The 27083-nt window shown below is 37.0% G+C and overlaps 1 protein-coding gene across 18 annotated transcripts in view; it reads right to left on the reverse strand.

The window, feature by feature from the left end:
- DNM3 (dynamin 3) overlaps positions 1 to 27083 on the reverse strand; it is a 551570-nt gene that overhangs the window by 160807 nt on the left and 363680 nt on the right. For 2 of the 18 annotated variants that reach the window (XM_054247815.2, XM_035280128.3), the window contains 2 exons: positions 24072 to 24166; positions 23122 to 23293 (listed from right to left, as the gene is read on the reverse strand). The exons of the other annotated variants lie outside the window; for them this stretch is intronic. In XM_054247815.2, the coding sequence (XP_054103790.1) occupies positions 23137 to 23293; positions 24072 to 24166 (252 nt within the window). In that variant the 3' untranslated portion in view covers positions 23122 to 23136. Of the gene's footprint in view, positions 1 to 23121; positions 23294 to 24071; positions 24167 to 27083 lie in introns of those variants that run through there. 18 annotated transcript variants of the gene reach the window in all.

The following is a 27083-nucleotide window of genomic DNA, read 5'->3' on the forward strand; positions in this document are numbered from 1 at the left end:
TCCAAAATACAGTCTTATCACCATCTTAATTAAGAAGTTACTAAATTATTTTTGTCAGTTCTATGACTGTCTAATAACGTGCTGTCCAATATGGTAGCCACTAGCCACAGGCAGCTACTGAGCACTTGAAATTTAGCTAAACTGGGATGAGCTAGAAATGCAAAATAGACACCAGATTTCAAAAACTTAGCAACTATATAGTTAATACTATTTCATTGATTATATGTTGAAATGATAACATTTTGAGTATATTGGGGTAAACAAAGCATTATTAAACATAATTTCGCCTATTTGTTCTTACTGTTTTGAAGTTGGCTGTCAGACAATTCAAAATAAAATATGTAGTTCCATTAAATTTCTACTGATAGCACTAAATCCCCTATGGATTTATCACTTTCCTTCCTCTCATCCATCCAATTTACCCTTCTGACCTCCCTGTTTCTGCTATCAGATTCATCCTTCATCATTCTCCCTATAACCCCATCTGAAACTTCACCGTCATTTCTGACTCATCGCCTTTCCTTGCCTCCTTTATTACTTCAAGACTTTGTCACATGGTGTTCGAAGAAATTATCCTAGCTCCCCTCCTTTGACATTCCCACAGCATTATTCCAGGTCCCTGGCATCTCACAAGCATGTTGTCATAAATGATTTCCTATCAAGTTTCTTTCCTTCCCATTTCTCTAACATCACCAGAGAAGATGATTTTTGAAAATTATTTTGTCAAATTCACTACAATCCTTTGATACTTTCAATAGCTTTCCATTATTTATGGAAGGAAAATCCGCTAACCTCCTTAATGTGAAGGGGTTTAAAAACACAAGTTGGCCCAATCCTGATTTGTCAATGTCTCCTTTTCTCCTCCATAAGAAGTCTGTGCTTCAACCAAATACATCTTTTCCAAGTCTTTTCCCAACTTGAGATATTCCTACAACAGATCCCTATCATAACAATGTTTAATCTTCAGAGTCCAGTTCAAGTTCTACTTTCTGTTCAAAAGGTTTTCTCAAGCTTGTAACCATTTACCTGTTTGTCACCTCCCCATCTCTCTTATATTCATATAATAGGTATTATTTATTCTATTCATTTCAAACTATATCTTATGAGACAACTTCAATTTATAAATGCATTACATTTGAAAACTTATGTGAAGGTTGTTCATTTGGAACTCAATATTCAATCGACTTTCTTGTTTAAGTAGCTTACATAAATAATATAGTTGTTTAAGTCATTTTAATTTATTTTTAAAATATGTGATATTTGTTATAATTCTTCACTGGCTTGCTCTAACATTCCAAAAGATGACAATCTTTCTCACGCTAATAAATAATCAGATTAGAAACAGGTTTTATGACAGACTAACAGATAATATTCTATGTTGTGGAGTAAAACAAAAACGTAGAGCATGTTTTTTGAAATTAGTAAGAAATAAAATTTGATATTTTAAACATTTTATCTTGAGTAGAAATTTGGAAGGAAGCACTTGTAAAATTCCAGAGGAAGATTTTTTTTTAATGGAAATTCAGAAAAGAACTTCCGCATGTTTTCAAAGGCTTCACAGGCTGATATCACTGATTCAAGACCATTCTTTTCTTCATATTTAAACATAGTACCTTTCCTTTCCTCAATATAGGAGGTTCACCAGCAATATTTCTATGGGAGGCATCCAGGATGACAGAGATACTTTTGTTCCGAGAGAGAGGGAACATGAGAGCACTAGTGTAGTGTTCTTTCTCTGAATTCACTTGGCAAGAGTTAGATGAAATAGAAGAAACAGGTCAGGCCCAAAGAGGGTGCATCTTTGTGTGAAAGGGATCTGAGGTAGAAGGAACTGAACAATAAGTAGTAAAAGGCAGAGGAACCAAGGTGGAACAAGGTGGGAATTATGGGATGACTACAGTATGTGCTCACTAACCTTGAAAGGAAACAAGAGAGTCAATGAGAGATAGGTATGGGCTTGGCAAGTGCCCAGTAATGGTCTCTAGCTTGCAGAGCCCCATCAATATAATGTAGGCACTAGAAGAAGATACAATGGATATGAGCAGAGGGTCAGGTGTGTGGGGGAATAGCTCTGGCATATGCATAATAGCTTTCCCTTATTCACTTGGCAATTTATATAAAGGGAGTTTCATAACTTGAATTACTTGAGTGGCCTTGGTTTGATGACACATTTAATCATCGTATTTGTGCATACCTTTTCTTCTATTAAAGCAACAACATCTTCAAAGATAAGACCATGAATCCTTCCTTGTTTTTATATGCTTGTATTATAATGCCTAGCATGATGATGGGCTTAAAAATTTATACAGTGTATATTATAAATATTATTGAATTGATCTGAAAACGTCTGATAACCAAAACCAGGTGTTATCATATTTGATAGTCACATATATACGATAATCAAGTAAAAACTCTGTGGAAAAAAAAAAACTATATGAGATGCTTAACTGACTGACACTGCTTTTGACTACTAAATCTTTACAAAGTCTAGACTGATTGCCACGTTTATTTCTATCTCTGCCTTTGTGTTGGCTCCTATTTGCTAGGAATGCCTTCTTCTCTGAAGGAAGGCAGGTTCTTGTGGCCTTGAAATTTATTTCCAGTGCCACCTCCCAATTATAGCACATCATAGACCTTTTTCTTTTATAACTCACATTTCCCACAATTTTTGTCATAGGCTATCTAGCATAGCAGTCTTTATGTTTAGCTTGCCTCTTCAAGTACAGATTGGAAGTTCCTTGAGGGCAAAGATTATGTCATCATCCTTTTGTGTTTACATGTAACAGTTATTACACAGACACATATACAGACGTTGCTTAATAAACATTCACTGCTGATGGTTTATAATAAATAAAAACCAAACATGCTGGGCCTACATAGACCATTGTGTTAAAAATTAACCAGAGGTGAATATAAACACTTATTTTTAATGCTTCAAAGACTGATTTTAAAGAAACTTACAGTATTTTGCTTACCATCATATAGTTTGCTAGATGAAGCTTTACTAACCTAAATCAATATATCTGATTTTATTTATACAAACCTTTAACATATAAATGTACTTTAGCAATCCAATATACTTTAAAAGAATACACACAAAAAAACCCTCAAACATAGATTCTGCTCTTAGTAGGTATGAACTGATGAAAAGTTTTCAAAAATGGTAGAACTTAAAAGAAATTAGGTTAGAATAAGAATAAAGGCTGGGTGTAGTGGCTCATGCCTATAACCCCAGCACTTTGGGAAACTGAGGTGGGTGGATCACCTGAGGTCAGGAGTTTGAAACCACCTTAGCGAACATGATGAAACCCCATCTCTACTAAAAATACAAAAGTTAGCTGGGTTAGTTAGGCATCTGTAATCCCAGCTACTCAGGAGGCTGAGGCAGGAGAATTGCTTGAAACCAGGAGGTGGAGGTTGCAGTGAGCTGCGATCATGCCATTGCACTCCACCCTGAGTGACAAAAGCAAAACTCCGTCTCAAAAAAAAAAAAAAAGAATAGAGTAATAAAGAGAAATATTAACATATGGAAAAACCACTAATGGCACCAAATATATTTTTAAAATATACACCAATGGCACCAAATTTATTTTTTAAATATGTGATATTTGTTAAATTCTTCACTGGCTAGCTCTAACATTCTGAAACATGACAATCTTTCTCAAGCTAAAAAATAATCAGCTTAGAAACAGGTTCCATGACAGACTAACAGAATATTCTATGTTGCAGAGAATAGTTAAGCTTCCACTACAACAAAGATACCTAGTTTTGACCACCCCCTTCTAATACTAATATAATAACATTCCATGTGTGTTCTCTATTACTGTATTTGCCATACTGTATACTCCTAATTTGTTATCTTTTCTCCTATTGAGAAACTGATATTTATTTGTCCTCTCTCGGTGCTATACCACTCTGCTGGCAATGAATGGAACATTTCTATGACACATTCTGAACCAACAATGTGTGCAGACCACACGGGAAGTATCACCGTGCCAGCCAATGGAGGAGTGACTGTGTGACCATGCCACCAAGAACTCAGTCCAGAGAAAGGGCAGTAGCACATAGATTAGTCCAAATTAAAAAGATTCCTCACCCAGGGGCTGTAAATGTTTTTGCAAAATACTGAAAGCTCGTGAGATACCATGGGGTATTCAATTAGTATAATTTGCTTGTTGCTCAAGAGATAATAATGTTGATAAATATTTTTCCTAACAAAGTCTCATTTTTTTCTTTGATGCATTGTGGCCAGAATGTTTGCAAATAGGGGAACTAGAGACATTATCCTGGGTTTAAGGGTAGGGACCAGAGCCAAGAAAAATGTGATGGCTCCATATATTAATCCAAGCCCTTCATGCTCTGAGAAACTGACAAAGAGTTATGTAAGCATACATATTCATCATGCTCCTCACCCACACCTCATTCTCTCAGAGACACTGGATTGCCTGCCAGAGTAAATTCAAACCTTTCACTGTACCCACTGCACCAGCCATGGGCCTCCTGCTTCCCAGGAAAGTCAATGCATTTTCATTTTCCATACAGAACGTTTCTGACTGTATCTTCTTGTCTTTGACTAAACTATCTCTTCCATCAGAAAAACCTTTGCTTATTTGCCGCTCTGCTTTTCTTTGCCTCAAAGTTACTGCTAAAGATTACTCTATCTAGCTCAGACTTAATTCACATTTTTTTTCTAAAAGTATTATAGGTCTTATTTTTTGGCCCTCTTTTCCCATCACACTTGCAGATTTTTTTTTAATTTGTGGAATTCTTTAATTAAAAAATTTTTGATGAGTCTTATATATTGAATAGATTAAAAAGTGGAGCTCCTCTGATTGCAGCAAGTGGGGGCTTTGAGGAAACCTGTCCATTCAGACTCATCTTTTCACCCTGGTACTGCCTCTAAGACACCCCTGGAATGCCCATTGATATGGTTTGGCTCTGTCTCCCCATCCAAATCTCATCCCTCGTTGTAATTCCCAATGTTGGAGGAAGGACCTGGTGAGAGGTGATTGGATCATGGGGGCAGATTTTCCCCCTTGTTGTTCTTGTGGTAGTGTGTGAATTATCATGAGATCAGATGGTTTAAAAGTGTATGTGGCACTTCTCCCTTCACACTTTTCTCTCCTTTCACCAAAAAGGTGCTTGCACTCACTTAAGTTTCCTGAGGCTTCCCAAACATGCTTCCTGTTCAGCCTGCAGAACTATGAGTCAATTAAACCTCTTCTCCTCTTAAATTAGCCAGTCTCAGGTAGTTCTTTATAGCAGTGTGAGAATAGACTAATACACCTGTGGATGAGTAGAACACAGACCTAAATTTCCAGATCCTTCTTCTCTAGCTGGTCCACCTGGCAGCTATATCCTCCAAGTGTTCCCACAGAGGCAGGACTCTGCCCTGACCCCAGTCTGGCTGGAACCTGATGCTCTGCCCTGTGCGTTTAGGTCTTCTACATGAAGTAGCTCTATCTAGCTCCCTCTGACTTCTAACTGAGCAAACACATCCAGAAATGTGGGTGCAATTCACTAAACCTTTCATTCAAACTACCCCTGTGATGCCCTGTCTATCCAACTGAGTACTTTGACCCATCCACCAAATCTCAGCCAAGCCTGCAGTACTCTGGAGCCATCAGAAGCCCACACAGCAAGGGCCTCCTCTACCACTACCAGGATTCCTCACCCTCCCCTCTCTGATCCCCCGTGCTTGGTTCATCCACCTTGGTTGGATATCCTGTGCTTGGTTTATACTGTGTCACTTTGTGCTTTTGTCTTATTTTCTAAGAGTCTACATGTTTCACCTAAGTGTGTCTATGCTCTGCATTTCCAATTATAAGATAAACCCTAAAGAAACAAACAAATCCATTACTATTATAACCTCTATTTATTATTGTTGTTAATCGTTCTGTGTCTTGCTCCCCTATGACTCTGTAACTGTGTGCTGACTTTGCTACCAAACCATCAACTCTTTGAGGAAATAAATTATTTCCTTATAAGATCTGGTTGCATCATACACATTCAGCAAACATTTGCTGAATGAATATATGAACAGCCCCCTCCTGGGCTGGCATAGTTCTTTGCCTAGATCAAGGACTCAGAGATGATGACTGACTCATATAATAATCAAAGTATCAAAGAATAATGAGAGGCTATACAAATATTGAGAATACCAGAATAATAGTTCCACATGTTGTTGAAAACTAAAATCTGGTGTTTATTGCTATTAAGAAGTTATAACTATTGAGATGTACAAGTATGAAACTCAAAATATAAACCACATATCTTTTTATTTTGATTTTAATTCCTTGCTTTAATCAGAATTACATTTTGACTAGTAAACAGCATCTGTGAACCAGAAGGTTGTTCATCAATAGCACTTTTTAAGCTTTTTTCTCTTGAGCACTGAATAAACTGCCTGTGTTTGATGGGCTGTCCTAGCAGTCTCAAGAAAATGACATGGTTTTTAGGCCATTGGCTTAATGGCTGCCTCTCCCACACCGAACCTATTCAGATCCTGAAAGCAGCTACACACTAGGATATCTCCACTTGGCAGGAGAAAGGTAATCAGTCACACTTGACATGACCCCGACTGGAGAGCTTGCTCTTTTCCTGGTTCCTACCTTCTCTTCAGAGTCCAGCCCAATTTACGCCTCCTCCAGGAAGACTTTCTGGTCTTATGAGCCCACAGCAGGGCTCCCTTCTCCATTCTCATGACATTCTTGGGCCAAGTATTTTTTTCTACACTTAGCATATATTGTCCTGTATTCTCAGATACAGCTAAGATTCTCAAAATGTAGACTCCCCTTTCCTCCCACTAAAAAGAAGAAGTACTTTATAATTTGAAAGTGAGAACATTAAAGATTTTGTTCTCAAATCTTTATAGTCAATCTCTATATTCTTAAATTTAAAGAAATATTCCTATATATTTGTACATATTAGATTGGTAAAGTAATAATGATAAACATACTAAAGAATAAATTTAAAGGACTTACGACTAAGGATGGCAGATAGATCATAAGAATATATCTCTTCTCCTGCCAAACCTACTATAATATTATAGTAGTAGAAGAATTTAAAAAGATGTTAGTTCACAATAACTTTTAGGAAAGGAGAAAATACTGAACAAAATATTTTCAAAAAGCTTTGTAAGAAAAAAGAGACAAAAAAGCATTTGTTGACTTAGCATAAAGAAAAGAGTTATTCTTCAAATACCTACAGAGGGAAAGAATGGAGGAGAAACCACCCCATTGGGCTTCTGTTCTTGGAAGCACCTGGTACCCACATGAGTGGGTATAGTAGTGCAGTTGAAGCAGTAGGATCAGACAGAAGTTCATGTATAGAAGTATACAAAACAGGCCAGGAGCAGGAGCTTATGCTTGTAAACCCAGTTGTTTGGGAAGCTGAGGCAGAAGGATCGTTTGAGACCAGTATGGCCAAGATAGTGAAACTATATCTCTCCAAAATTTTTTTAAAAAATTAGCCACATGTGGGGGTGCCTATAATTCCAGCTACTTAGGAGGCTGAGGTGGGAGGATTACTTGAGCCCAGGAAGTAGAGGTTGCAGTGAGCCAATATCATGCCACTGCACTCCAGCCTGGGTGACAGAGTGAGATCCTGTTTCAAAAAAAAAAAAAAAAAACAGAAGTATACAAAACAATTGGTGGCACAGAACTACCTTTTCTACTCATAGCAACTCATTCCTACCTTCAGCAGGAGACAACAGGCTTTTTCCCCAGAGAAATTATAACAAAAAAGTTTCAGGCTGAGAGATATCAGCCAGAATGAAAACCCCTTAAAAGAGGTGGGTAAAAACAACAGAGTTTAGTGCAAGTCTACATACTAAGATGTTGTCCTTTAGCCCATTTCTCCCCCTCCCCCAGAAAGCCACAAGCCAGATGGACTTCCCTGTCCCTACAAGGAAAAATAGTGCACTGTTCTTCTCTGGGGGACTCATAGACTCAGGGAAAATGCCCTGTAAACCTCAATTTCAACGAAAAAGCCAGGCCGCTGATTGATCACCTGATAGGGAGGTCCTATATTCTGCAAGCTTCTCCAACAATTTTCAAGCAACTAAATGGCACCGAATCTTAATAGATTAGACATGTCAAGGCTTTTAACTGGAGTGGATTCTGAAGATGGGCTATCTCAGCACTTACTCCAATGCCCCATAATGGTCAAGGGTAATTCAAAATCCTCTCTTCCTTCTCAATCTTGCTCTTATAGCCAGAGTTCCAGATGAGATATAGTTTCTGCTGATCAGATGTAGTCATGCCAGATTTTGATTTAAAAAAATGAGTCAAATGAGAGACCGGCAGGGTGTGTGGCACCTGTTTTAGTATATGTGCTGCCGAAGCAAGCATGGCACCTGTTTTGTTGGCCTGAATCACAGCAGAGGTTATGGGGTTCTGGATTCAGAGGCTACAATACAATGATAGTTTCCCGATTGTGCAGCCTTCAGATTGGGGGAGGCAACAGCTCCTTGGCAGTCCCAGGAAATTCTGTTTTGTGAGCCATTCCTGGAAACTCAACCTAGTTTATTACATTCCCAATGATTCTCAGAGTGGTTTGTCACTCTAATAAATTATTTTCTACTTAAACTAGCTAGAGTTGATCCTGTGGTTGACAATCAAGAACTCTGAAAATAGTGTAATAATATCTAGTCAACATGTATTATGATGCCTTAGCAAAAATGAATAGCTAGTAAAGCAGAATAGCATTACCCTGCAATACTTCATACATAATAAGAGTAAAAACTTACACAAATCAATTATTAACATGTATATATGCTATATGTTTATGCAGTTTTTAAATTCCAGGATTTTTTTGCTCAAAAAGAGCTTCTAACCAAGAAATATATATATGTATGTATGCACACACACACGCACATCTATGTATATATATATACATACATATGAGATAAATACCATGAATGAAAAAGCTTAAATTGAGAATTCAAGGTGTGAGTGAGCAAGATGGCATTTAAGCAACTTTGCAAGAAACTAAATAAGGCAACAGAAGAGAGTAAAACAGAAAAAAAAATCTTGGTTTGCATGTTCATGAACTATTACGAACTACCCTATAGTAGCAGTACTACACTTCATGGGTTAAATTTTCTTTACTACTGAGCTAAGTACAAATATTTAGTTTGTGTTTTATACTTTTTCAGTTACTAGGAAGGAAAAAATTCACTCAGTATGGCAAAACATGCTTCAAGCACTTTAAATGAGCATATTTCAAATGCTTTATGGTTGAATTTTCCTATTTCTTTTTGTGTTCCAAGGCAATGCAATTTATATTTTTTAAAAGGAGAAACTTAAAAGTTTAGAATACTGATTGCTTTATTTGAAAGTCCATATGACATGATACGGATTCCTATTATTAAAATGCAAAGACAAACATCTTTCAACTCTGACTTATGTGGCTTCACATTAAATTACAAAGTGAACTGAAGACACTCCGCAAACTGAAATTATGCTTACTATGTAATGGCTTTTGAGTGCACATTAATCAAACATAATTCTACATGCTAGTCCTTTGGAGGTACTTGCCTTAAATAAAAGTGTTATTTTGGCTAAATATACCATATGTTTGTAAAATTTCAACTTAATAAAAGCACCTTGTTTAAAAATGCAGCATAATTTTTACTTCTCTGAGAAAATGGAGGTCAGAAAGGAACTGTACAAATAAAATCTTCTGAGAATTCCCAGAACTTAGTAGATGAATGGTTTAAATTCTCCCCCCATCATTTGTCACCAAGCTGCAAACAAAAATCAAAGTTGAATGTTCCCCTCTCTCAAAAAGAGGGAAAGAAACACTCGAAAAGGGGCAAGACTAAGGAGAAGAGCAATGTGCCTGAGCATTCAACCAAATAACCAAATTAATGAGAGGTTCTAAGTCCTTTGCATTGACTATTAAACTGTTTTCATTTTTGGTTTTCTCTTCTGCTGACAGTAACGTAATTCTATGAGGTATATTCTGAGACGAAAATAGTTTCTTTGAAAAGCAGAGCTGAGCACCATGCCCTTTGTACTTCAGTTAAGAGCCCTTCTCCCTGTGTTTCAGGGAGAAGTACAAGAGTCTGGGATGGAACAGGGAAAGGGGAGCCCCTTCCATGAGCCTTCTGAGACTCAGCCCTGTATTTAAGATGATATTTTGCTGGATCACTGCAAACACAGCTGGTGGTCTGTGCACCACTACTGGCTCCAACACATCTCCACTCAGAAATTGGGCTTTGGACAGGGGAAAAAAAAACCTGGAACAGTTTTCCTTCTCCATTAATCCTAATCATGCCTCCTAGCCTGCCCACTGTGAAAAAAAAAAAAAAAAAGATGGGGCTGGAGAAAGGAAGAGGCATGGCGGAGGGGAGAGAAGAGAAGCGAGAACCGGAGAGTGAAGTGAGAAGGCATCATTAGAGAGAAATGAAAGCTGCCCCAGAATTGCTCTTTGTATTCACTGCATCATCTATCTGCAGCTTCTGAGAGACAAAGACCATAGAAGAGGACTCGCATGAGGGGCGGTACAGTAAGAGGAAATGACACATGGTTTGGAGTTAACGGAGGTTCATGTAGGAGTTCTGACACTAGCTGTGTGAATCTTCTGCAAGTTCCTTGATTTTTCTTGTCTCTGTATGGATGTTATAATTCATGCCCCAGACAGAGTATGGAGATTAAAGAAGGCCATGCAGATGACTGTGTATTCAGGGACCCCAGATAAATGTTTATTTCCTTTTCCTTGGAAAAAAATTTTTCTAGCCATCTTCCCACCCATAAACATAGTATGGTGTTCTCTCTTCAACATGTTTAGAACAGTAAGCTTTTATACTTGTAAGCTTTCGAACTGTGAGGGGAAAACAGAAAGTTAATTATGTACCTATAGAGAAACACATGCTGAACATGAACAATAGCAAACCAGCAGGGTGTGAAGCAGCGAAACATAGCAACAGTTTATTTAAACTCTGCTTTCTTATTTATTAGAAGCAGGTATGCAAGAAATCCAGAACTGTGAGACTGTGTCCATAGCCATATAGAGAGAAGGAAGATGTGATGACAGGCTGAGTGGGGTACTCATTCCTTCCCTTTGCTCTCACAGTGGATTGTGCAGAGATCAAGGAAAGTACTTAGGGGGAAAGGCAAGTTATGGAAGAAATTTAAAACAGAAAATTCCACAATTAGAGAATCATTCGCCTTTGTGGCAGAATGTTCTTCCACTTTAAAAAAATTAGCAAGGGTCTCAACACTGGCTAGAAAACTATAAAGTGGGAATGGTGTTTTGTTTTGTTTTGTTTTTGTTTTTATCCTGAACTCTTCTAGGCAGCATTGCTTTTCTGTTGGCTTCAAACAGAGATGGTCTGGGTCAGCTGCTATTGCTGATACCTGGTTTCCAGGTTTCTCTCTCTGCTATATCCCAAGAAAGGTTCCTCTCTTACTCCATTTGCTCTGTATTACCAACTGGATTTAAGGTACCATGAATGGGACTGCATGCTTACACCTGCAGATCTCAGATACTAGCAAGCACCCCACACATGCTGACTTATAAAGATAACAAAACTCACCTACCCTATGTCTCATTCCCCTAGGCTTTGTTTCATGCATAATTATGCTTATAATAAATTGATATCTGCCACAGAATAAATTCTTATTAATTATTCTTCCTGGGTAATACATTTGAATTTAAGTTGGGTCCCTCAGTCCTTCCAGTTACAAGGAATGAATTATTCATGTGCACTAGCAAACAAGTAGGGGTGAGGTTCTTGGATTAGGTTGCCCTTAAGTCACCCCAGTGGGTAGCTGCTCAATCCAAGGTTGGACATGAAAACTCTAACAGTTTCTCCCAGCCTTAAAGCAGGAAGTGTAAGGCAGTGTTTCTCCAACTGCAGTTGTCTGACCCCCAGAGTCTGTGAGTTCTTGTGAGAATTAAAAAGAAATCTTATGTTGGTATCTAATAAAAATTAGTAAAAGAGATTTTCTGAACTGTCTGGGGCACCACTTTATAATTGGACACCGCCATGTAATTTTAGTGCTTGTGTTTGCACCAAGTGGTAGTAATGTATTTATAGTATGGTGATGAGAAAAGGTCAGAGACAGACATCAATACATCAGTTATGTACTTTCCTCCAGTGACATCACAATGCCTTGGTTCAATGGAAGTTTCATTCCAACAGAATGAAAGTGGCAGGAGACTGATGGGGTCACCCAGTACAGGGTAGCCTGAGAACACCAGTCTCCAAAGAATCCATGCCTGAACACTTTGCTTTTGATTAGCTTAATTATGTTTCCTAAAAGAATATAATCCCTCACATTACTGTTGTCGATCAGCTAAAGTTTCTCAGTGATACAGTTCCACTTAAATTTAACCTGTAATTTTGGCTTGCGTTTTTGATGTAGAACAATAAGCATAATGTATTTATATGTTTGTGGATATGTAAAATAAAAGAATTTTCTGTTTGTAAGTACTTAAGTAACATTGTGAATAAAATAATTTGTCTCCATTCAGAATCCATGAGGACTCATTCTTTAAAAGATACTTGTATATTACCAAGTTTTAGAGACACTGGTTTAGAAAAAGTATATTTGGAATTCTCTCAAAAGGGCAGCAGTATTCAAAATTGGTACAAACAAATGGCCTTGACTTACAAATAATTTGGATCAGAGCTTAGAAATTGCTTTAGCTTCTAATTGTCCTCAGTAAGACCAGCAAAAAAGAGCAGATCTGTCCCTCAGAACCTGGGAGGCCCAGGCATGGCTGGAACGTACATTGGGTGTCCTTGGGGAAACTGTTTTCTGCTCTCTGCTTCAGTTTCACCATATGTAAAGCAGGGATAAGAATACTAACCTCAATCCTTAAGTTCAAAAAAGAAAAAAAATTAAATCTAACTTTATGAGAACAAAGAGGCAATAGATACAAAAGCATTTTCATCTTTTCAGAGGGAAAAAAAGTACTATTTTAAAAAGGAACTCTTGAAAATATCTCAGCAATATGCATCTAATTCATACTGACATATGTAATTGAACCTATGTTTAATTTTGTTGCAAATTATCTGCTTCCTTTAAGAAGCTACGTTGGTAAAATGCTGAGTTGTGCAGCTTAAATTAAACAGCTGTAGAAGAATTAGTAATATCAGTGAAAAGACACAGTAATGTTGGGTCCTAAATAAAACAAGAGAGAATGAGTGAAACAGAGGAAGGTCGAGGGAGAACTATAGGGAAAGAAAGGTTCCAAGGGTAAGAAAAGCTGCTTCACATCCAGATATCCTTAAGATGCTGACAGAAAGGAATAGTGAGGAAGTGAGGGTAGCAGCAGTTTTCATACCAGACCTCTTTAATGACATAAAAAAGTTTGACACAGGAAGACAAGACCAATGAGGAACTAGAGCAACCCAAAGAGAGATAAACAATGTAAATGTAAATATTGAGTGAGTTTCAATCCACTTTAGATAACAGAGTATATATCCTCCTCTTCCTCCCTCTGTCCTCTTCCCTACCCCTTCTTCCTCCCCCCTTCTTCCTTTTCCTCCTCCTCCTCCTTCTTTCCTTGCTTGCTCTAAGCTTAAATACTTACTGAGTTATAATCCAAAATAATATCTCAGTATGAAAACCCTAATGATTATATACAATGATAAATCTCAGTTTCTGTTCTTATTTTTAACTACCCATGTTAACAAGTAACAGCATTCATTACAATAAAACTATTGTAGTCAGAACTATAGTGGTCAGAACAGTACTGCTTTTCTAGAAGTACCACCCCATCTCTCTCTTTTCTCTCCATAAAAGAGTGTCAATTCTTGAAGTATAACAAAAACATTGCAGTACATTATTTTTGTAGATTCTTCTGGGAAGTCTTCCTTGACATGATACATGGCATGTCTTACTTAAAAGAACACTTAGCTGCTTTGTGGAGCTGTGGGTTTAAGGTAGTGGCAAGAGCAGGAGCAGGAAACCCAAGAGTAGACTAACACAGCAGTGCAGGAAGGAGACAGAGGTCCTTCCAAGTAGGAAAGTAGTTGAGGACAGAAGTGATTAGGTTTGGGAACACATTTTGGAGTGGAGCAGTGGTTGGCAAACTACAGTCCCAAGAGCTAAATTTGGACTTGGCATATGTCTGTATGGCCCCAATAGCTAAGAATGTTTTTTACTTCCTTAAAGGGTTTTAAGAAGAAAGAGGAGTAAGAAGAAAGAGGAGGAAGAAGAAGAGGACAAGGCAGAAGAGAAATAGGAAGACAAATAAAAAGGAGAAGATGAAGGAGAAGAATATGTGACATAAACTGTATATGTCCTGCAAAGCCTAAAATATTTACTACCTGCCTTACAGAAAAAGTTTGACAATGTATGGAATAGAATCAGCAGATCTTGAAATGAAACTGGATGAAGGGAGGAAAGAGTGAAAGAAAGAAATATAGGAAAGCATCTATGTCTTCAGCTTGCTCAGCTGAATAATGGCCACACTCTCTTCCTTATTCCAGTCAATCATACCCTCTCGGGTTCCTTCACTTTATCTTTTCTGTTGTACTTATTTCACTATCATATTTATTCACCTATATGTCTGTTTCCCTTCCTTGAAAATGAAATCCTTAAGTAAGTTCTGTTTTTCTCCATATTTACAGCACATAGCTTTATATTAGACACATGCACCATCACCATGAATTGAACTGATGATATGTCAATTTCATTTTTAGTAGTGCTGGTAATATCACCTTAAGAAAGCAAAATTATTATACAGTCACTTTTTTTTAGTGTTTAAGAATTTATAAACCATTTTGTAACTCATCTGTTCCTTACCACACTCCTATATGTTGATAACGGAGTAAGCCTCAATTATAAGTTTCTTTACAATAAATTACATTTTATGTTGATATATACATATAAAATGTTAGAAACTATATGCATTTTTGTTTTATTTTATTTGAACTGAAAGCCATCCCTTTGGGAGTATGATTAGAATAAGGGCAGGATGAAAACAAAGACATGGCAGTGAAGCATTATGAAAAGCAAAGAAAATGATAGAAAGGAGACCTGGGTCTTAGCATGACACCCAGGGCAGGTGAACTGGGTAGGGGTGGGGAGGGTGAGAAAAATCAAGGAATCAAAGGGGGTTTTATGTTTTCAGCTTAATGGTGGTGTCTGTTACCAAGATAAAAAAGACTATGGACGTATAGATTGAGTTCTGTTTTGGAAAGTTAAGTTTGAAGTGCCATTAAACATTCAAATATATATATATATTTGTATATACATATATGTAAACATTCAAATGTTTATACATGTATGTAAACATTTGAATGTTTACATATATGTATATACAAATGTAAATACAACATTCAAATATATATATGCATTCAAATATGTATTATATATTAATATATAATGATAATATAACAATATATTATATTATCTAATTATCATATCATATATAATATATATTATATATTTGAATGTGTGTGTGTGTGTATATATATATATATATATACAAATGTAAATACATTACATATATATACACACACACACACACATACACACATATAGGGTAGTTGTATATCCAAATCTAGAGTTCAGGTCGGAGACATAACTACAGTAGTCACATAAATATGGCATATTAATGGTATTTAAAGCCAAGAACTAAATGAGCTCAGCTAGAGAGGATGTGTGTGGACAGAGAAGAGGAGAAGGCCTATGTCATTCCAACATTTAGAGGTACAAGAGAGGAAGGACAAACTAGTCCAAGGAAACTAAGTGGAATAAGGAAAACTTATGTTACGAAAGCCAAGAGAAGAATGTGTTCTAAGATGGAAGGAGAAGTTGATTATATTTATTTCTAAGAAATACAGCAAGATACGGCTAGAAAAGTAACCACCAGAGGGCCAGGCAAGGTACCTCATGCCTGTAATCTCAGCACTTTGGGAGGCTGAGGTGGGCAGATCACGAGGTCAAGAAATCGAGACTATCCTGGCCAACACAATGAGATCCTGTCTCTACTAAAATATAAAAATTAGCTGGGTGTGGTGGCACGTGCCTGTAGTCCCAGCTACTCTGGAGGCTGAGGCAGGAGAATTGCTTGAACCTGGGAGGTGGAGGTTGCAGTGAGCCGAGATCACACCACTGCACTCCAGCCTGGTGCCTGGCGACAGGGCAAGACTGTCTCAAACAAACAAACAAACAAATAAATAAATAAGAAAAGTAACCACCAGAACCTCAGTTTTGGTAGACTGCTGGAAACAGAAGTGTGCTTGCAATAGGCTGAAGTGGGTCAAAGTAATGAGCAAACACAGGAAGTACTATACACCCATAAAACATTTAACATTTAAGCTGTAATTAAAAACACAAAAAAAAAGACAAGTAAGAAAATAACATTCACTTAAAGGAACATTCTAATTTTGTTAAAACACTGTTACTATATTTTTTCTACTTTTCAAATAGCATGTGTCCTACATTGGGCATGAAGTGGTTAAACAAGGGGGTTCTTTCCTGAAATCAAGAGCGCCAAGCATTCAGCAAAGCAATCAATCCCCTACAACAACATGCAAACTTTTACAAAACATACATATTTAAAGAAGGTAGGGATAGTCCATAGCTTCAAATTCTCAAAAATCAACTGAATAACAGTTAATTTATTAAATGCTGTGATGAGGAAGACAGAGCTATGATTCATTGAAATTTCATAGGTGCATTATGACATCCATAATTTTGTCCAATTGAAAATACCCAGCTTTTTAGTTTGTATCCTAATCAAGAGCTTTGTCCCTATGAAACAACAAATATGGCTCATTCTCATATTGGGCAGAGCACAGCATACACAGAATTCTCAGAGTATAGACCAAACAAAAAAACACAACACCATGGCATAGCCATCATCAGAGTTATAGTTTAAGCAGGAAGTCATAGTTTTGACTCACCTAGTGAAGGAATTAAAAAACAAAACCCTTCAGTAACACTAGAGAGGGAGCTTTGAACAAAAACAAAAAGCAAAGGGTAAGAGTCTGTACATAGAAATAATGAACCTCTATGGCAATACACTGTCTTAGCAAAGACCAGAGCAAGAAGAGAACAGGGTGGCATATACAAAGGATCAGCATAATTTGAACAATGACAAAAGCAGCAGCATTCTCCTCACCAGTTTCTCAATGAGAAGAAGCTAGAAATTCTTCCCAAGAAGAGTGCTTGTGTGTGTGTGTGTGTGTCTGTGTGTGTGTGCGCACATGTGCACGAATGTGTGTATATTATAATCGATGTTATTTTAATATACATACATATTGATGAAATGAAAGAAAAAAAAGAAAAAGATGTAGTTCTTATTCCATACCGTGAACTCGACCATTCTCACAAAATTTTAATCACTTTTTTAAATTCAAAAAGTTATTGCTAGAGTTAAACCTATGGATAGGATACATCAGACCTAATTATTATAGACAACATTTTCATATGTAGAGTGGGAAAAAGAGTTAACAACAACACATCCTGTAGAAACTGCTTTAGTTGGGCATGTGTCTGCCTGTGTATGCTGTTAATTACAAATAAATGCTACTGATGTGACACACACATACATTCACCAGGTATTTAATTCCCATTTGATTGTGAGTTCTTACTGACTTTGTCAGATTGTTTTGTAGCATATATTTCAATTATTTGTTTTATATCTGTTTTTCCTATTAGACAATGAGTCACTCCAGAATAGGGAAATGTTTCTAGTTCTAGAATTCTGAACATACTAAGTCTCAATAATTGTTGGTTGGTTCGTTGATTGGGAATTAAGTATAATGGTTGGTTGACTGAATTCAGAGTTTTTATTAAGCCCGGTGAGTTCCAATACTCACTGATTTCCCAGAGGTGTTTCTTCATTAAGTAAGACCAGAAAAATAATGAAAGCCTAACTCATTGGATAATTTACAGCAAAATCTTGGCCAAACTAGCTTTTCATGGAAATAGCATATAGATGATATGTTACTCAGAAATGACAGGATTCTGAGGTACAGCTTGCATTGAAGTACTGGGAAAAAGTATGTCCCATAATAGAAAGTGACAAAAGAAGAGGTCTTTGGTGACAATAATTAATAAAAATTTTTAAAAATTTATTTTCACACTTCAGACTCAACTTGTAGGATTGCACTCCAAATCAACCATTAAACGAATGTAGATTTACTAAAAACACCTGGGCATAAACCTACTAGGAAATATGCAGTGCTTATATGAACAAATTTACAAAATTAAGCTGAGGGATATATAACAAAGCTGAAATAGAGAAACAGATCTTGGATCGGCCTACAGGCACGCACCACCATGCCCAGCTAATTTTGTGTGTGTGTGTTTTCAGTAGAGACGGGGTTTCACCATGTTGACCAGGATGGTCTCGATCTCTTGACCTCGTGATCCACCCGCCTCGGCCTCCCAAAGTGCTGGTATTACAGGCTTGAGCCACCGCGCCCGGCCGGAATCTCAATATTTAAAGTTCTAAGTTCTCCTTAAATTGTATAGTTAAATATAAAGAAATAGAAATAAAATCTTAGGTGAAAAAACTTCAGAACAATTTTAAGAGAGGTAACTACAGAAAACGATTGTAAATTTCATTTGAAGAACTGTACTGTAGACTAAATCTCCTGGACTCAACAGATCTTCCCACTTCAGCCTCCCAAGTAGCTGGGACTACAAGCACGCTGTTGTGCCTGGCTGATATTTTGTATTTTTGTAGAGACGGGGTTTCACCATGTTGCCCAAGCTGGTCTCAAACTCTTGGGCTCAAGCAATTGTTCCACAATAGCCTTTCAAATTGCTGGGATTACAAGCATGAGCCACCACACCCCTTATAGATGTTGGAGTTAAGGATAAAACAAAACAAAAAACCTTTCTATTCTTGAGCTTTTTCATAAAAGGTGTTTCTTTAAAATGAAGTATTTTTCATTTTGGGAAAAATAAAGTTGATAAAGCTTATTCTAAGTTCCACTTTTTTTTTTTTTTTTTTTTTTTTGAGACGGGATTTCACTCATTACCCAGGAGTGCAATGGCGCGATCTCGGCTCACCGCAACCTCCGCCTCCTGGGTTCAAGCAATTCTCCTGCCTCAGCCTCCCGAGTAGCTGGGACTACAGGCGCGCGCCACCGTGCCCAGCTAATTTTTGTATTTTTAGTAGAGACGGGGTTTCACCATGTTGACCAAGATGGTCTCGATCCCTTGACCTTGTGATCCACCCGCCTCGGCCTCCCAAAGTGCTGGGATTATAGGCGTGAGCCACCCCGCCCGGCCTCTAAGTTCCCCTTCTAATGTCATAAAAGGTAAGAAATTTTGTTCTCATATTTTCAAAATCCTGTTTATCTCCCCCCGCCCTTTTTTTAATCCTGTCTATACTGGCCTCAAACTTGAATTCTTAGCTCTTTCTTCTTATTTCCCTTTATTTGCCTACATTCCCTGAAGTCTAGAATGAAGCAGAGTTCTTAGAATTTCCTGTCAACATGTTACCAACTTGTTAATGCATTTTAATAATGTGGTAGTATCTTAACAGATGGAGTTGCGGCCAAAAAAATATGGCCATTTGGTAATAGTTACTAGACAAAGAGTTGAGAATAGAAGCTATCAAAATACTCATTGAAGTTCAGAAGGCCTTTTGGATCATGTGTGCTGACACCGGGAAAAAAGTAAAGACTAAATTGAGGTCATTAGAAGGAGGGACATGCCACCAAGGAAAATAGCAAAGAGGAATGGGAGGAGAATACTGGATTGCATGGCAGGAAACCTGAGTCCTAGTCCTCACTCTACCACTGGCAGATACTGTAATTCGGGGCACATCATGCCACTTCTCTGAACTTGTTTTCTTTTGTAAGAAATGAGAGGGAAGACCAGATTCTTGGTCTTCAAAATGAGATCACCAGCCTTCTAGAGATACTCTTGTTATGCTTCAGGGGCCACCATGGAAGCTGGAGAGCCTGAGGCAAGAGGGCTGGATCCTGGGCTCACACCCTGCTTTAACCAAGACAACTCCGATTTTATTTATTTTATATGATGGGATTTCATGGAAGATTTTGATTGAATAAAGGGTTCTAATGCTTAAAATCAAAAAAGGAAAGAGAAGAGTTTGAAAACCACAAACTAAGCTGGTGTCTGAGGTTCCTTCTAGCTTTAAGTTCTTGTTTTGAAATTAATCTATGCCTCCAAATGTATGTAAGTAAGCAGTGAAAATGCAGTTTGCCCTGGAGAGAATTTCCAAGTCACTGAACATCAATCATGAAGTCTCTGTTGCTAACATGTGGCGAGTTGATTTTTTTTTTTTTTTTGCTTCCCTCAGGTCAATTTACCATCTGCCTCATCTTCATCAAAACATTAATTTCAGCTTAATCCCCTTTCTTCCTCTCTGGTGGTAAAAGAACCTGGCTCACTTTGAAATAAAACAAATAGAGTACAGCTATGTTTTCATATGTGGGTTGGTTTCCATTTGATTTCCACAATACTAAAATGAATTCAGTAATTTAGCCTTTTCCTGAAACTCAAAGTCTAAAAACCTATTCAAATAAAATTAAAAGGTATAAAATTCATTAAGTGTGTTGAGGATTCACTATATGAAAGCGGCAGTGCAAGGTGTGTCTGCTGATAAAAATGTGGTAAGACTCTGCTCACAAGGAAATTAAGTCTATTTAATAGCAGAACAGCCTATCAGGCTGAAGGGAGGTCAGGAAAAGCTGTAGGAATCTTGCATGTTGGGCAGAATTTGGGTAGATATAGGTATAGGGAGAGGATATTACTGGTAAAGAGAATGCTAAACTAAGAAGTTTGGATTAAATTCAGTAAGCAGCAAAATAGTTGGGAGACATGTATGCTTTATGGAGATTAAGCTGGTATGAAAATATAGTGTAAGTAGAAGATGGCAGAGACTAAGGTAACTGGAGTGCTGGCTGCTCCAATGGCCCAGATAAAGTGATACAATGGGATTGTGGCGGTGGGAATATCAAGGAAGTAATTGATGAGAGCTGCACTTAGAGAAGACTTACAGAATGGCCAGAAGTAGACAGAACAAGTAGGACGTTCTTACAAATCAAGGAAGAAGATAATGGTTTATTGGACTAAGGTGGTTGGAGAGTAGAAGAGCATATGTATTTAAAAACTATTTAGAGGGTAAAAGTAGCAGAGATTAAATGGATTAGACATTGAGATGATGTTCACGGAGATAGAGAACAATCGATGAAGGCAAGTCATGGGTTCAGTGGGAGCCAGGAGATTCAGTTTGGATATTTTGATGCTGAGGAGTCTAAGACATCCAAGAGGGGATGGTATAATGGGGACAAAAGTAGCCTTTATTTGAGATAGTGTTGAGGATGTGATGCTCTCAAAGTTATATTTCAATGAAAGTAAAAAAAAATAAAGATTAATGGGTGAAAATTTATAGTATATATGGGATTTTTTATGACAGAATAGATACACAATGGTGCCTGCAGATATGTCTGGAGAGGTAGTACCATTAAATGAGATAATTTGATGAGGTTTTGTTGATAGTAAAACTAAAAAATGAAACTGATGCCAGAGGATAGAGGGGTGGGGCTGGGGCGAGGATGGGTAGAGGTCAGTCGACAGGTACAAAGTTACAGTTAGACAGGAGGAATAAGTTTTCATGCTCTATTGCACAGTAGGGTGACTATAGTTAACAATATTGTAATGTATACTTAAAAATAGCTAGAAAGAGAATTTTGAATGTTCCCACCATAAAGAAAAGATAAATGTTTGAGGTGATAGATAGGCTAATTACCCTGATTTGAATATTACACAATGTATACATGTATGGAAACATCACATTGCACCCCATAAGAATGTACAATTACTATGTGTCAAAAACAAAATAACACTTAGAAAACATTTTAAAAGAAATCAATACTTGATAGAAAAGGACAAGAACCATGCATACATCTTTTTCTAGATTTTGTTTGTGTGAATGAGTTACATCTCTTCTGAGATCTTTGACTAGTAGAAGTTTCTCTTCATCACATGTTTGAATGTTTAGAACTCTGTTAATGCTCTATTTAGTTCAAGTGGTTGTATGCTGGTTCTTTGGCACCATTGTAAATAATAAGATTCAACAAAACAAACCCCTAAATATGGCTTTGTTTTTCTCTTTTTAAACATATCCAATTCTCAGCCCAAACCAGGATCCAATTTTTTCTTCTTATGTGGGAGACAAGTATAAGTGACTGATCACCACTGAAATGACTTTACTAAGTAGACTTCTGTCCTCTTGCTAACCTTTCTCTTTACTCGGCCTCCCAATATTTGCATTTTCCTGTTCTCTATAATCGCCTTCCTTGATGCAAACCTTGGTCTCTTGACCAACTTCTTGCTATATTCCCTTTCTTTTCCAGGGGCAAAGCCAGGGAGTTTTTAACCAGTGTTTCAAGTAATTTTTGATATTAGGCAACTTCAAGAAAATCGGTTCAGAATTTCTTCAGGGATCCCCTTGAGGAGGCAGGAGGAAAATCAAGAGCTTGGATCATATATCCATCGTGTGCATTCTTGATGATGTGAATACTATAGTTTAGATGGTGATTCTAGCTAAAGAAAATGGCCACGTTTCTTTCACCTGCTTCACCCAGACCAAGTCTGTTCTTTACTCCTCACATGTGGCTTCTCCATGAGTTTCTATCAGAAACAAAGATTCTGTTGCTCAAGATGTTTGAAAATCAAAATTCTGAATCCATTACCACCTCTGACTTTCCTAGTTTCCTTTTCTATTCCCACTGAAATAATATACTCACAATCAGCCTTGAATTCCTAGCTACTTGATGATCAAGACTTCAACTCTATTACCAAGGGCTTACTATGTAATAAACTCTATTCTATGCATTGAACAAACCCTACAAAGTCTTTGCCTTTATCTTAATTTCAAATAGGGGATTTAAATAATAAAATAGCTAACTTTTTAGAAGATTAGAAAGTAATTAGTGTTATTGAGAAAAAATAAATCATAAAAAGAGGAATGAGGATCCCAGAATTGAAGAGAGAGAGAGAGAGAGAGAGAGAGAGAGAGAGAGAGAGAGAGAGAGACAGACAGTATGGTATGTGCATGCATGTAATTTTAAGTAGAAAAGAATAAAGTCCTCATGAGATGACCACACAGTGAAGCCCTAAAGGAGGCAAGGGAATAAGCAATGTGGATATCTGGAAGAAAAGCATTCTCAGGCACAGGAAATCACAGCAGATATTTACTTAGTATTAGTAGAATGAATGGATAAAAATGTAGGAATTTGTTTACCAGTATAGTTTTCTGTTGTTGGAACCATCTCTTCCATCTCTTCTCTGCATTGTTAAAGTGAATGTCATTTGCTTGACTAAGATCACCATCTACACTATGGTTACAAAAAATCAAGAACATATATTACAGACATGATCTAAGCTCTTCTTTACAGTGGAAGAAACTGAGAGCCAAAGAAGGCATATGATTTGTCTGAAGTCATAGGGCTAACTGGGGATAGGCTGGAACTAGAGCTCAGCTCTTCTAAATTCCAGCCTCAAGTTGCTTTTGGTTGAGAAGATCTTTTATACATAGACCAGAAATCTAACCGAGTACTTTTTTATATAAATGTTTTCCTAGTGAATGCAAACTTTTATAACAATAATGTGAGCAAGTTACTTAATAATACATTCTTTTTCTTTGAATACTGCCTCTGAGTTCCCACACCTCCATATGTCCCTATAAGGAGAAAAGATGAAGACGTAAAAGAGGAGAAGGGAAGTGGAATGAAAGAGAAAAATGAATGAAAAGTAACTGATAGAATACAATAAACTCCACATAATCCCAAATCTTCCTAAAACTTCGTTCTTTCTAATATGTTGCAAGAATACTTTAACTTCTTAACAATTCTGAAATGGAACAATATATACATTTTTAAATGGAAACTTTAATATGCCTATCCTTTATGGCAGGATTTTATTAACAAATAAAGAAGCGCTCTTCATTGTTATCAATTAATGGAATCTCAACGAGTCAGACTGCGATAGTTTGGTGTTTACTGCTTTAACATGATATCCCCTCAAACTTCAAATCCAAATTCTACCTGTCCAATTCCACTTAAACACATTCTGTCCAGTCCCACTTAAACACACTACTTTCCCTTTCCATCTTACTTGGTAATACAATCTCCATTTCCTCTACCATTTAATCTTTCCTGCGAAGCACTGCTGTTTCTGACATCTGTTCCTTTCCCATCCGCCTCTGTGAACTGAGATAAAGAGAAAAGTTTCAAGAAATACAAAGCTCATCTGTCAACTTACTTCCCCTACCACCTGTCAGAGGCCCCACTGCTTCTCCCATGTGCACTCTTAACTCTATATGCACTTAAAACATTGATTGCTGAGCAATCTTTTTTGAGTTTTTCCCCCATTCTCCAAATTTTTCATATTAACTCTTTGTATATTGTATTTATTCACAATGTATCTGATCACTCCCCATTATAATCATTTCATATACAGTTCCTATGCCATCATTTCTGTTTTATCAAAAGCCTGGGATTTCAAGAAATTCCTATCTAGTCCTGAAACTCAAAGACTCAACTTTAGGGTTTAACCTCTAATCTGAGTGTTTGAAGAGATACCACAGCTGCTACAGCTGCCAAGATGGGTATGGAAATAAACAATCCTCACTTTTCAATGACCTCATCATATTTGTTCATGTCCTTAAAATATTTAGGCTGGATTAACGCAATGAATTCTGGGTTTAGGGCTCTCCTTGAAGAGCTCCTGTGAGATTTAGTTAGCTTGTCTACTTTAGAACCCTGGCTAGATGAGCCATGTTTCACTTACTCTGCACATCTTATTTGCAATCTAGAAAAAGCTGACTTTAAACTGAATTTCTTTTTAAAATATCTTGCTCATATGTATTTTCTAAGGGTATTCTGAGAGTAAAATTAAGATATAAATTTCCTATGTAATATGTACCTTTCCTATCCTCTACTGTCACCCTTCAGGAAAAACAAAACAAAACATCTGAATAGCCTCACATTTACTGGGGAAGATAGAATTAAAGGTGCTACAGCCTGGTTTTCTCTAAATACAGGGAGGACATGGAAAAGTGCTCTCCATCAAGAACTTTTCTACATCTTCACCCCTGTTTCTATATCCCTCTGACATCTCTCACATTGAGGCTTTTGAGTTCTAAAAAGGGCCAGCACCTCTGTGAAGGTGAAAGAAATTCCTAACTGAATTTCTTCCTCCCTCCCTGACAGTTCACCAGGCCCATTACCCTCATACACACCTGGATGCATACTCTCCAAGTTGGAAAACAGCAGTCACTTTCTTCTCTGTTCATAATGCTATAAAAATTATCACTTACTGTTTTATATCAAGCTTTATTGGTTTGCAGGACTATTTTACATATTATAATTCTTGAGAGCTGCTGCTGCTTTTTTTTTTTTTTTTTTTTTTTTTGAGACAGGGTATTCCTCTGTCACCCAGCCTGGAGTCCAGTGACACTGCAGTAGAACGATACGATCTCAGCTCACTGCAGCCTCGACCTCCTGGGTTCAAGCAATCCTTTCACATCAGCTTCCTGAAGAGCTGGGACCAGGGTGCATGTCATCATGCCCAGATAGTTGTTTGTTTATATGTTTGTTTGTTTGTAGAGATGAGATCTCACTATGTTGCCCAGGCTGGTCTTGAATTCCTGGGCTCAAGCAATTGTCCTGCCTCAACCTCCCAAGGTGCTGAGAGCCACTGTGCCCACACAAATGTTTCAATTTTTACATTTCCAGATACCATGCTTAGCACATTGTATAAACTCAAGGCAAGTGTGTTGAAATAATTAATTTAATTTTTAAAACTAAAGTATTAATAATACATGCACATGATAACAGTTCATGGTTTTGAAGAAGGTATGGTGAGAAGCAAGTCTCATACTCCAACCATTTTTACCTCTACTTCACAAAGAAATTTCTTTGAATTTCCCTTTAGATTTTCTGATCCATAACTTTATATTATATGCTTGCACTTATACTTCTTGATTTAACCACTTTAGACAACAGTTACTTATCTTCCTTGGTCATAATACCTCTTAAACGCTTCCTCCCAATAGTCAATAGACATGCAAGTCTACAATTCCTTATCTGAAGTCCTTGGAGTCACATATATTTCAGAACTCAGAATTTTTTAGAATTTATAAAGTAGTATTGAGTACATATCATATGCCACAAACCCCCACGTTTTCACAGTAAAATATGCAAATACTTACTTAAGTGAGATAAATATTGTAAATAACATCCTATTAGTGCAAATCAGATTCTGCCAACAAAAAAAAGTTGCCTTCTTCACCTTGTTACAATGAAACCACAAATTACATCAATTCCTCAATCTTCCTTATCCTTACTCATTAATTTTAATGTTACCAGTATAACAAAGAACACAACTCTTTCACTTTAAAAAAATCTTCATGTACATAATCCAAACCCTAACCATCCAGTTATTTAGTTTCTATCAATCTTATTATTTAATTCTCATTGGGCTACAGTACTATTTCTTATAGTTGCTTTTTTTAAGAGTCTGGCTCAGTATAGCAGTATCCTTCTTTTACTCTCTTCCTATTTGGCTGCTCACTAAAGTACTCTATAATGACACAACACTGAGATTATGTCTAGAGGATACAATTACATTTTACAAGTAAAAAGGATACTTTTGAAACCCTCGAATTTGTAGAAATATTTTAGATAGCAGATAACCACATTCTACAGACCATAATCTATTTTAGCAGAAACAAATATACTACAGAAATTTTTCCTACATTATCTAAAATATGCTGAACAAATACAAAATGTTATTCATTATAAAGCTAGCTTATAGTAATTCAGGAAAGATGCAGCTGTTAACTATTCTAGTTTAAAATATGATCACGAGCATAGGAAGACAGATAGTTTATGTATTTCTCCAAATGCACTCATTGTGACTTCCCTCTCACCACCATCCTTTACATTTCTTTACTAAGTTTTGTCTATTCCTCTCAGTCTTTTTCCCAAGAGGAAGTCATCCATAGAATAAACCTTGGTTGATAGGCTGTAGTTAAAAAAACAAGGAGAGAGTAGAACACTGCCTGCCATATAGTATATTCTAAAATACAGGCTGAATTTTCAAAAACAAAATTAGGAGAAAGAA

Source organism: Callithrix jacchus, chromosome 18 (genome assembly GCF_049354715.1).
Source record: "Callithrix jacchus isolate 240 chromosome 18, calJac240_pri, whole genome shotgun sequence".
Classification (NCBI taxonomy): Eukaryota; Metazoa; Chordata; class Mammalia; order Primates; family Cebidae; genus Callithrix; species Callithrix jacchus.